Genomic DNA, 12308 nt, shown 5'->3' with positions numbered 1-12308 from the left:
GGCAGATTCAAACCACTACAAATGCCGGAGGAAAGATCACAGAAGCGCTTCACAGGAGGCTCCCAAGCACTGAGGATGTCACCTAGACAGGGGACGAAACGTCTGCAACACAAATTCCCAGCTCGGCAAACAGAACCACAACAACGAGCGCCCGAGCTACAAATCTTCTCCCAAGCTCTTGGCTTATTTAACAACCTCCTGAGCAGCACATTATCAAAAGCCTTCCAGAAATCCAAATAGTTTATGTCTAACATATTTGTCTTGATGAAGCCGTGATGACTCAGCCCTATATTACAATGCACCTCCAAGTACTCCTAAACTCATTCTTAATAACAGACTCTCAAATTTTCCCGATGACCAAAGTCAGGCTAACTGGTCTATAAGTTCCTGTCTTCTGTCTTCCTTCTTAAACAGGGGTGTTACATTAGCCATCTTCCAGACCTCTGCAACCCTCCCTGACTCCAGTGATTACTGAAGGATCACCACCAATGCTGTGTCTCCCAAATTAACCCACAAACTCCTGCCGTTGCAGCTCCACTGTCTTCCCTGCTTGGCTCCCCTTCCAATCAACTCTGGCCAGCTCCTCGCTCTAGTATTTGTAGTTACCCCTACTCAGTTGTAATACCAATCCATCTGATTCCAACTTCTCCTTCTCAAACTCCATGGTGAGTTCTATCACATTATGAACATCTTTGGGTTCCTTCATCTTGAGCTTCCTAACAAAGTCTACCTCATTACACTTCACAAAATCCAGAACTACCTGATACCTAGTGGTCTCTACCACAAGCTGCTCCAAAAATACATCTGTCTAATGAAGCATCTTGGGATGCTATATTGCTTTAAAGGTGCTTTGAGTGTAAAATGTTGTTTGCATTAAATCCATAGCAGCCCCAGTAAAGGGAGGAACCACCCTAGAGCTGTATACTCTGCTTGTGAACAATAAGCCACTGGCTCAGTCTTTAGCTCTGCCACCCAGATCTAGACTTGACTGTCACTTTGATTCACTCAGGAACACTTTCACTCAAATTAGAGGGTTGTGGGTTCAAACCACAGGCTTGAATACAGCAAGTATTCTGGGCAATCCTGTACAGCACAGAGGGAGCATGCATTGTTGTTGCTATTGCTGTTTGAGTCAGTAAACCCCTGTCTACCTTGATTTGATTTAATATCGCCACTTGTATCGAGGTACAGTGAAAAGTTTTGATTTGTGTGCAGTACAGGCAGATCATACCGTACAAAGTGCATTAGGGAAATAAACCGAGCAAGAAGTACAAAGTTACAGCTACAGAGAAGGTGCACACAGAGTGAGATCAACATTAAATTTAAATTTTGAATTCTCGAATGGATGTTGAAGACATGCAATGAATTCTTCCAGTTTGGCAGACACCAGCTAAATGGATTTAAGTTGCTACTTATCCTATTTGCCAAATTTGAAACCTTCCTGTTGCCAAATTGGCTGCTGCAGTTGCTTCCAAAATAGCAAAAACATTTCCAAATTAATTAATTGGTACTGAAACACTCTGGGGCATCCTGAGGATATGAAAAGTGCGGATATAAAAGTTTATCTTTCTTTTTCACTGTTTCTCTGCCAAGTTGCTGTAGGCATTGTACTTCGATCAAACACCTCTTCCTCTCTCTTTGCTTAGTGTCTCAAAGTATGGTTTCCCGTTCTGTCTGCATCTCCCTCCCATGTGTGATGTTACATAGGCATGCTGGTGTTATACTGTCGGCTGGATGATTTGCTTTCATGTGTGACTCATTCTGTTACATGAAGCCAGAAGGTTAGGAGGAAAAGGAGAGGGCTTGTTGGGGATATTGGGGTGGAGGGGGGGGAAGAAGGGTGTTGGAATGGCCTCAGTTGAATGTCGTAGAAAGGCTGCACTGGTTTCTCTTTCTGATTGAATTAGGGGATATGACCTGCTTGAAGTGTCATCACCAAAATGAGTAGAGTCATAGAGATGTACAGCACAGGGGAAACAGACCCTTTGGTCCAACTCATCCATGCTGACCAGATATCCTAAATTAATCTAGTCCCATTTGCCAGCACTTGGCCAATATCCCTCTAACCCCTTTCTATTCATATACCCATCCAGATGCCTCTTACATGTTGTCATTGTACCAGTCTCCTCCACTTCCTCAGGCAGCTCATTCCATACACACACCACCCTCTGTGTGGAAAAATTGCCTATTAGGTCCCTTTTGAATCTTTCCCCTCTCACCCTTAACCTATGTCCTCTAGTTCTGAAAAGACCTTGTCTATTTATCCTATCCATACCCATCATGATTTTATAAACCTCTGAAAGGTCACCCCTCAGCCTCCGTCGCTCCAGGGAAAACAGCCCCAGCCTATTCTGCTGTGAAAACAACAAATGCTGGAGATCCCAGCCAGTCAGACAGCATCCATGGGGAGAGAGAGAGAGAGAGAGAGAGCAAGCTAATGTTTTTGAGCTGAGAAATTGACAAATTGCTCTCCTGCTTGAGGGACCTTGGTTATGAAGGAACAAGGTAACAAGAGTTGATCATTCAACTCCTCAAACCTGCTCTTACCTGCCCTTCCATTCAGGTAATCATCTACCTGAATGCCATATTCTCACGCTACCCTCATGCCTTGACATCACTAGTAACTAAGAATCTATCAATACCTGTCTTGAAATTAATGACAGGTTTCACAGCCCTCCAGGGTAGAAAATTCTGTTAATATTTGTTGTGATAATTATAAGATTTATTATAACGCAACAGCCTTTTGGATTAGGAAGAGTACAAGCTTGTAAATATATCACTTTCCTGTCTTAAATATTAATGGAGGTAAATTCTGATCAATTTGAGACAAATATTTCAGTTCCACTGAGCTCTTCAGCAATAAACAAAAGTGATGTGGGAGAGCGAAACATTTTCATGCAAGTGGTTCAGGTCTGAGTGCACTGCCTGAAAGTATGGTGGAGGCAGGTTTACTTAACACTGAAAGGAGGTCTGGGTTCTTCTGAAAAAGGAAGAAAGTGGAGTTTTGAAGAGAATGTGTCTCCAAGTGTGCATCTCGCCTCGAGCCAATCAGTCAAATGGCCTCTTCGTGCCCCCTAATAATTGTGATTTCAGTCAGTAGACTTGACAGTGCTGTTGGAGTCAAGAGTAATCTTAATGATTGTATTGAAGTCCTCGTTATTTATACTCATTGAGCACTGGTTTAAAAGTGATGTAACTTGCAAAGACTACGGGTGATTTACAGAGGGCATTCCAAGATTCTGACTAGCAAAGGTGAAGGAATGGTAATATTTTTCAAGTCAGGATAGTAAATGGCTTCTTGGGGAAATTGTAGTTGGTGGTGCACCAAGTATCTGCTGCCCTTGCCCCTCTAGATGGAAGTGATTGTGGGTTTGGAATGTGCTCTCTAAGAAGCCTTGGCATGTTTCTGCAGTGTGTCTTGTAGGTAGTTTACATTGCTGCTACTGAGCATTGGGGGTGGAGGGAGTGCCAATGAAGTGGCCTGCTTTGTTCTGAATTTTGTGTTGCTGCAAAAGCGCAGTAGGTCAGGCAGCATCCAAGGAACAGGAGAATCGACGTTTCGGGCATAACGTCGATTCTCCTGTTCCTTGGATGCTGCCTGACCTGCTGTGCTTTTCCAGCAACACATTTTCAGCTCTGATCTCCAGCATCTGCAGCCCTCACTTTCTCCTTGATCTGAATTTTGTCAAGTATTGTTGGAGCTGCACTTATCCAGGCAAGCGGGAAGTGCAGGGGAACCTCGATTATCTGAACGAGATGAACGGGCGCTATTCCATTCGGATAATTGAATATTTGGTTAATCAGTTCAATCCCTTTCCTCTGTGGCTTGGAATTTTCTACCCTGCACCCCAAACCCCATCCAACACTGCGCACCCCCCCTCCCCGTCCGCCCGCCCCCATCAGTCCTGGACTGTTCTCAGCAACAATTTTAATCACTGTAAACAAAAAACACGATCTGTGTTGGACACACGTCTTTGATGTAATGTTTCAGTCAGGATCTCGAGATCTCCTTTGGATAATGTGATTTTCAGATAATTGGTATTCGGATAATTGGGGTTCCTCTGTATTCCATAACATTCCTGACTTGTGCCTTGTAGATGGTGGACAGGCTTTGGGGAGTCAGGAGGTGAGTTGCTCGCTGTAGGATTCCCCATCTCCGACCTGCTGTTGTAGCCTCAGTATTTTTGTTTTTAGTTGAACACAGTGCTCCCTCTATAATCAGTCAGCCTAGATGTTGTGCCTGAATCTCAGAAGTGTGACTTGAATCTCCAGCCTTCTCCCTCCAAAGCGAGTGCGGACCCTAAATTCACGAAAGCCTTTAAAAATCATTTCAGTGGAGATCTGCCTCCTGTCTGGAGCAGTCAGTTCGGATATTAATGTCTTGTTGTTGTGCATTGCAGGTACGTGTCTGGAGATACCTGAAAGGCCGTGAGACGGTGAAGAATGAGATTCTCCTGGATGGTGGGAATAAAGTGATGATCTGTGGCTTCGGCGACCCCTTAATCTGTGACAACCAGGTTTCCACGGGCGACACCCGGATATTCTTTGTCAACGTGGCACCGAAGTCGATGTGGCCTGCTCACAAAAACGCGCTGATGCTCAGCTCCAGCCTGATGAGGATTACCCTTCGAAACCTGGAGGAGGTGGAGAACTGCGTGGAAGGTTTGGATTTTGTCTTTGTTGTCTCCCTTGTGCTCGTTTGCCCTGCTCCATTTCCCCTTCCTCCCCCACGTCCACCCCCAATTCTGGGTCTCCGAGTAGTTCCTGTAGTCTTGGTGTGAGCATGAGAGCGACTGTGCTACATGACCCTGCATGAGTTATGGCTGACGTTAAAAGTGATGCTGATCAGAAGTCTGGAGGCTGAGTGTTGGCAGAGTGCTCCAACGTGGAAGAGATTGCAGCTGTGCCTGAGCTTTTCTTCATTTTACATCCCCACATTTGTTTTTCAAAAAACTACATGGGAGTCTTTAGGAAATGTCAGGAACTTTATATTTTTCCCCTGTAGTATCCAGGTGCTAGAACCAAGAGTTGCTCCTACTCCTGCTTGTCAAGGACAGGCCGTTTGCTATAATGCGCATTTCATCAGCGCGATGGACTGATTGGGGATGCTATTGCTAAAGAGCAAACTTTTAAAACATGTGTTGGGTGTAATGCAATTATATCACCAATGCTTTAAGCGCTGTTTCTAAAGCGCAACTCTTCTATAACTCGGGATTGCACAAGAATGCAACCATCGTGTTATAGAGGAACTGACTGTACTTCAACCACCCCCAAAAGATACAGGAAGGCTTTATCTAAATTACATTTTAAGTGTGTCACCGTTTTATTATGTAGGTAAATGCTGCAGCCAATTTGCTCACAGCAAGGTCTTATCCATAAGTATACATTGTGCACGCAATTAATCTGCTTTGGTTGTATTTGACACAGCAATGTTGACTGGAGTAAAGAAATATGGGATTTTTCACCTAAACAGCTGGAAGAATGGTGGATTAAATCCTTTATCTAAAGGGTGCTGCCTCTGACCATGCATCAGTACCTCAGGTCTATACATTTACATTATGTCCTCAAGCCTTCAAGTGGGATTTGAAGATGACTGTAAGGCGAGAGGACTAACTGAAGTATGCTGTAAACAGTGACAATTGACCTCATTGAGGAAGGGGGAGATCTGTTGGTCACCTTATTGCTGATGTGCTATCCGGTGACACTATGTTGGAAATTTCACTTGTGTGGATGTCAGCCTTGGACTGATGGGAGCTTGTCTCTCATTCTTTCCTCTGTGGGGCCCTCTGCATTTCCTGTGCTTAGGTTCACATGTGTAGAATAACCACACTGGTGTCACGTGAGAGAGTTTCCAGCAGAGATGTACCACAGTTACAGGAGCATGGGTGAAGAATGAAGACCAAACTGGAATGGGGAGGGACGGAAGAGAAATAAAGACACACATGGGGCAGCACGGTGGCTCACTGGTTAGCACTGCTGTCTCAGTGCCGGGGACCCGGGTTCGATTTCAGTCTCGGGCAACTGTGGAGAGTTTGCACGTTCTCCCTGTATCTGAATGAGTTTCCTCCCACAGTCCAAAGATGTGCAGGTCAGGTGGATCGGCCATGCTAAATTGTCTGTAGTGTTCAGGGATGTGTTAGAGTGCATTAGTCAGGGGGTAAACATAGAGTATTGGGGAATGGGTTTAGGTGGGATACTCTTCAGAGGGTCTGTGTGGATTTGTTGGACCAAAGGCCTTATTTCCATATTGTAGGGATTCTGTGATTTAAATGAATCATGGAGTCAGAGTCATACTGCATAGAAACAGATCCTTTGGCCCACCAAATCTATGCCAACCAATAAACACCAAGCTACACTAACCCCATTTACCTGCACTCGGTCCACAGCCTACTATGCCCTGGCATTTAAGTGCTTGTCCAGATGCTTCTTGAATGTTGTGTGTACATGCCTCTCAGGCAGCACACTCTGCCACTGTACCATGCTGTTCCAGAGAAACAGACCCAGCATATCCTGTTTCTCCTCATAACTGTGACTTTTCACCTCCGGCAGCATCCTAGTGAATCTTGTCTGCACCCTTTGCAGTGCAATCATGTCCTTCCAATTAATTGGCAACCAGAACTGCACACGTTATTCCACCTGTGGCTTAACCAATGTTTTATAAAGCTGTAACAAGACTTCCTTGCTCCTATATTCTATGCCTCGACTAATGCAGTGTCCTGTATGCTGCCTTCACCACTCTGTCTGCCTATGCTGACATGTTCAGGGTTTCATGGACTTGTACACCAACGTCCCTTTGTTCCTCAGTACTCCCCAGGGACTAATTGTACATTGTGTAAATCCTTCCCTTATTGTGTAAATCTCTCCCAAATTACATCACCTCACACTTATCAGAATTAAATTCCATCTGCTATTGCTCTGCCCAGTTTGCCAGCTGATCAATCAGACTGTACCCTGAGACCGCCCTCCTCAGTATCACCAATTCTCATGTCATCTGCAAACTCATTAATTAAATCTCCTACATTCACATCCAAGCCATTTAATGTACTTAACAAACAGCAAGGGTCCCAGCACCAAACCCTATGGTACACCACTCCACCCTTTGCCTGCTATTTGTAAACCAGTTTTGGATCCAATTTGCCAACTTGCCTTGGATCCCATAGGGTGCCCTATCAAAAGCCTTACTGAGGTCCATGTACACCTCCTCAACTGAACCACCCTCACCAATATATTTAGTCACCTTTTCAAAAAAATTCTATTAAATTAGTCAGACACGATCTCCTTCTAACAAAGCCATGCTGACTGTCCCTGATCAACTCTCCCTTTCCTAGTATTGATTTAATCTAGTCCTTCAGATTATTTTTCCAATAATTTTCCTATTACTGACGTCAGACTAACTGGTCTGTAATCACCTGGCCTATTCCTGCTGCCCTTCTTGAATAAACGAAACACATGAGCTGTTCTCCCATCAACTCCCACTTCACCTGTAGCCAGCAAGGTATCGAATATCTCCATCAGGGCACCAGCAATCTCCTCCTTTGTCTCCCATTACCTATGGGGATTTATGCACCTTTATGCCCATTAAAACATTGAATACCTTCTTATTAGTTTTAACACGTTCTAGACCCTCACCATCCCAACTGAAATCTCCAACTACAATATCTTTGCCCTTTTTGAATGCAAACAAAACATATTCATTTTAAGACCTCACCCAAATCCTTTAACTCCATGCCCAGATTGTTCTGTTGGTCTCTAATAGGCTCCAATCTTTCCCTGATAATCCTCTCGTTCATAATATACTTGTAAACTATCTTGACCAACTACAATATCTTTGCCCTTTTTGAATGCAAACAAAACATATTCATTTTAAGACCTCACCCAAATCCTTTAACTCCATGCCCAGATTGTTCCGTTGGTCTCTAATAGGCTCCAATCTTTCCCTGATAATCCTCTCGCTCATAATATACTTGTAAACTATCTTGATCCTTTCCCTTAACCCCATTGCCAAAGATATTTTGTAGCCCCTGTTTGCCCTCATTTATTTTTGAGCATTTCTCTACACTCTATAATTCTGAAAGGCCTCCCCTCTTTTAGCTGTACCTGACCTAAGCTTTCTTCTTTTTCTTTATCCCTTGACTTTCAGAGTTTCCTGGACATTTTGCCCTTCACTTTGAGAAACACGCTGGCCCTCTGAATTTTCTTTTAAAAGGCTCCCACTTTCTAAATGAAGACTTATCCTAGGTAGTTGCTCCCAGATTGATGCACAATACTGAAATTTGCCCACCCCCGAATTTAATTTAAGACCATAAGATATGGGAGCAGAATTGGGCCATTTGGCCCATCAGGTCCACTCCACCATTCAATCATGGCTGATACATTTCTCAATCGCATTCTCCTGCCTTCTCCCCATAACCCTTGATCATCTTACTAATCAAGAACCTCTTTCTCTCTGTCTCAAAAACATACAATGATTTAGTCTTCTGCAGGAATGAGTTCCTCAGAGTCACCACCCTCTAGTCAAAGAAATTCCTCCTCTTCACAGTTCTAAAGGGTTGTCCCTTCACTCTGAGGCTGTGCCCTCTGGTCCTAGATTTGATTTCCTTTTCCCCCCACCTTACTCCAAACCCACAGGCAGGTGAGCATGAACTGTACCCCTTGGGATCTTTCCTGCTTATGAAGGCTGCAGCAGAGGACGGTGAATTCTACATTCTGCTTGTCTCCAATATCGGAGACATTTTTAGTTCTTTTGCTGCCGAACTGGTGAAATCTGAGCTATTTTCTGTGCTCTGTGAACGGAAGATTGCACTGAGCTGTTGGAGCAGGTATTAAACTGGAAAATCACTCCTAAGCACAGGCCAGTCCAGTCGTACAGTAGTTATATAGTTGTGTCAGTTCATGTGATTTTCCACTGTGGGACAAGTGGTTGGAATTTTCTTGCAATCTCTGAGCTTTCCTCTTCTGGAAGAAACTGAACTTGCATATCCCACTAACATCAAGTGAGATTGCCCAAACACTGATTAGAATGTGGGCTGAAGACTTAACTCTCCAAATTCCTTGCAGTCCTTGATTTTTGAGCATAGCCTAATGAAGCTGAAACACTTCAAGGAAATAAGATTTGCGTCAACACAGGACATGTATTACGATCTGTAAGCACTTCACAGACATCTTTTGTTGTGTTTCTCATTACGTGACTCAGATTTTATTGCGGAACTCTGGTTTCTTGTTTGATGGAGCTGTAAAATTGGAAAAGAAGATTCCAAGTATTTGTGGGCGGCACGGTGGCACAGTGGTTAGCACTGCTGCCTCACAGCGCCAGAGAACTGGGTTCAATTCCTGCCTCAGGTGACTGTCTATGTGGAGTTGTGCACATTCTCCCCGTGTCTGCGTGGCTTTGCTCTGGTTTCCTCCCACAGTCCAAAAATGTGCAGGTTAGGTGAATTGGTCGAGCTAAATTGCCCGCAGTGTTAGGTGAAGGGGTAAATGTAGGGGAATGGGTCTGGGTGGGTCGTGCTTTGGCAGGTCGGTGTGGACTTGTTGGGCCGAAGGGCCTGTCTCCACACTGTAAGTAATCTAATCTAATCTAAAGTGACCACTGATACAGCAAGAGAAAGTTGATCCATGTTTGCAGTATTTGCCACCTGGCAGGTGTGCTGGATTTAGCTTTGGCATTTCTTTTTAAATTTCCACTGCACGTGTAGTCATGTCATTGAACTAACTGTTAAACAATGCCCATAATAAATTTTTTAACTTGAAAAGCCACGTAATGGGGAATTGGATAATAATCTGTGACATGTCTAAATGTTCAGACGAGGAAAAAGGTGGACTTACATTCCAATTCTACATTTCCTCTCCTTATCCTGAAGGTGTTGCCTCTCTGCTGGCGTAGAAGTTACAAGGATCTGTTGTCCTCTGGAATTTTCACATTTGATGATGAATCTTTAATTGTGCCAGCCCAGACTCCAACTTGGAAATGGTTGGCTTGATACAGTTGAACCAGAGCTGGCTGTAACCATCAGTGGATTTAGAGTCATAGAGTCATAGAGATGTACAGCATGGAAACAGACCCTTTGGTCCAACCCGTCCATGCTGACAGGTATCCCAACCCAATCTCGTCCCATCTGCCAGCACGTGGCCCATATCCCTCCAAACCCTTCCTATTCATTTACCCATCCAAATGCCACTTAAGTGTTCCAGTTGTACTTCCTCTGGCAGCTCCTTCCATACCAGTACCACCCTCTGCATGAAAACGTTGCCCCTTAGGTCCCTTTTTTTTCTTTCCCCTCTCCCCCTAAACCTATGCCCTCTAGTTCTGGACTTTCCCCACCCCAGGGAAAAGACTTTGTCTATTTATCCTCTCCATGCCCCTCTTAATTTTATTAACATCTATAAGGTCACCCCTCAGCCTCTGACGCTCCAGGGAAAACAGCCCCAGCCTGTTCAGCCTCTCCCTATAGCTCAAATCCTCCAACCCTGGCAACATCCTTGTAAATCTTTTCTGAACCCTTTCAAGTTTCACAACATCTTTCCAATAGGAAGGAGACCAGAATTGCACACAATATTCCAACAGTGGCTGAACCAATGTCCTATACAGCCGCAACATGACCTCCCAACTCTTGACCAATAAAGGAAAGCATACCAAATGCCTTCTTCACTATCCTATCTACCTGCGACTTCACTTTCAAGGTGCTATGAACCTGCACTCCAAGGTCTCTTTGTTCAGCAACACTCTCAAGGCCCTTACCAATAAATGTATAAGTCCTGCTAAGATTTGTTTTCCCAAAATGCAGCACCTCACATTTATCTGAATTAAACTCCATCTGCCACTTCTCAGCCCATTGGCCCATCTGATTAAGATCCTGTTGTAATCTAAGGTAACCTTCTTCGCTGTTCACTACATCTCCAATTTTGGTGTCATCTGCAAACTTACTTAGTATTCCTCTTATGCTCGCATCCAAATCATTTATATAAATGACAAAAAGTAGAGGACCCAGCACTGATTCTTGAGGCACTCCACTGATCACAGCCCTCCAGTCTGAAAAACAACTCTCTACCACCACCCTCTGTCTTCTACCTTTGAGCCAGTTCTGTATCCAAATGGCGAGTTCTCCCTGTATTCCATGAGATCTAACCTTGCTAACCAGTCTCCCATGGGGAACCTTATCGAATGCCTTACTGAAGTCCATATAGGTCACATCTACCGCTCAATTATTACATGTAATTCCTAATGTAAGCAACGAAAGATCTTTGTTCCTCATGAAATGCCTACAAAACATTAAGCACCTTTGTCTTTCCTCCTATCGAGGAGTAGAACTTTTCTGCAGGGTATTTTTACAAATCTGGTATCTCTGACAAGTGGTCCATCCAACTAGAACGAGTGGGCATAGCCTCAAAATAAGGGCGGGAGCAGATTTCGGACTGAGTTGAGGAGGAACCTCTTCACCCAAAGGGTTGTGAATCTGTGGAATTCCTTGCTCAGTGAAGTAGTTGAGGCTACCCCGTTGAATATTTTTAAGGCAAAGATTGATTTTTAATCAGTAAAGGAAATAAAGGTCATGGTGAGTGGACGAGTGGAACTGAGTCCATGAAAAGATCAGCCATGATCTTATTGAATGGCAGAGCCAGATGGCCTATTCCCACTCCTGGATCTTAGCTTGACACATGTGCCTTCAGTCTCAATGTAGCCAGATCTGACGAAGGAGACACATACCATTCTAACACAACCCAGTTTCAGTCATGTCTGTAGACATATGATATATCCTGGCACATTGACCAGGACTGACTTCTGAAAAGTTACCATTTTAATTATAAATCATTTCATTTTGTTTTTCCTCTCTCCTCCAAGGATGTGGTGTTGGACTACAGAAGACACTTGTAAGACCTTAACTGGAGATTGTATACAGCTGTGGGAACCACATTACAGTAAAGAGTTACTGCATACGGTTACTGTATTTGACAGAGTGCAAAAGGGATTTTCCAGGTTTCAGGAATGAGAGAGTTTGGTTATGTTGGTAGATTGAAGAAGTTGGGACTGTTCTTATTTCGGAAAACAAGGCTGAGAGTAGATTTGATGTAGGTTTTTCAAAATCCTGAGTGAACTGAATAGAGTTGATAGGGAGAAGCTGTTCTAAATCATAAAAGGAAGAACAACGAGAGGGCATAAATATAAAGTGAGATGCAAAAGAAGCAAGGCGGATGTGAGAAAAACCTTTCCACGTGATGAGTATTTCAGATATAGAATGCATTGCTTGGAGTCCGGTTAAGTTGAGGCATTCAAGAGGGCAAGAGCACATGGGTGGAAATGGTGTGCAAGG

At 43.9% G+C, this 12308-nt stretch overlaps 1 protein-coding gene across 1 annotated transcript in view; it reads left to right on the top strand.

Moving 5' to 3' along the window:
* The window catches only part of LOC122540409 (agrin-like), a 70216-nt gene that overhangs the window by 12480 nt on the left and 45428 nt on the right, over positions 1–12308 (top strand). Inside the window, exon 2 of the mRNA XM_043676124.1 lies at positions 4401–4662. Coding sequence (XP_043532059.1) covers positions 4401–4662 — 262 coding nt within the window. The remainder of the gene's footprint in view (positions 1–4400; positions 4663–12308) is intronic.

Source organism: Chiloscyllium plagiosum, chromosome 34, assembly GCF_004010195.1.
Source record: "Chiloscyllium plagiosum isolate BGI_BamShark_2017 chromosome 34, ASM401019v2, whole genome shotgun sequence".
NCBI classification, from domain to species: Eukaryota; Metazoa; Chordata; class Chondrichthyes; order Orectolobiformes; family Hemiscylliidae; genus Chiloscyllium; species Chiloscyllium plagiosum.
This window is presented reverse-complemented; position numbering and strand designations above follow the sequence as displayed.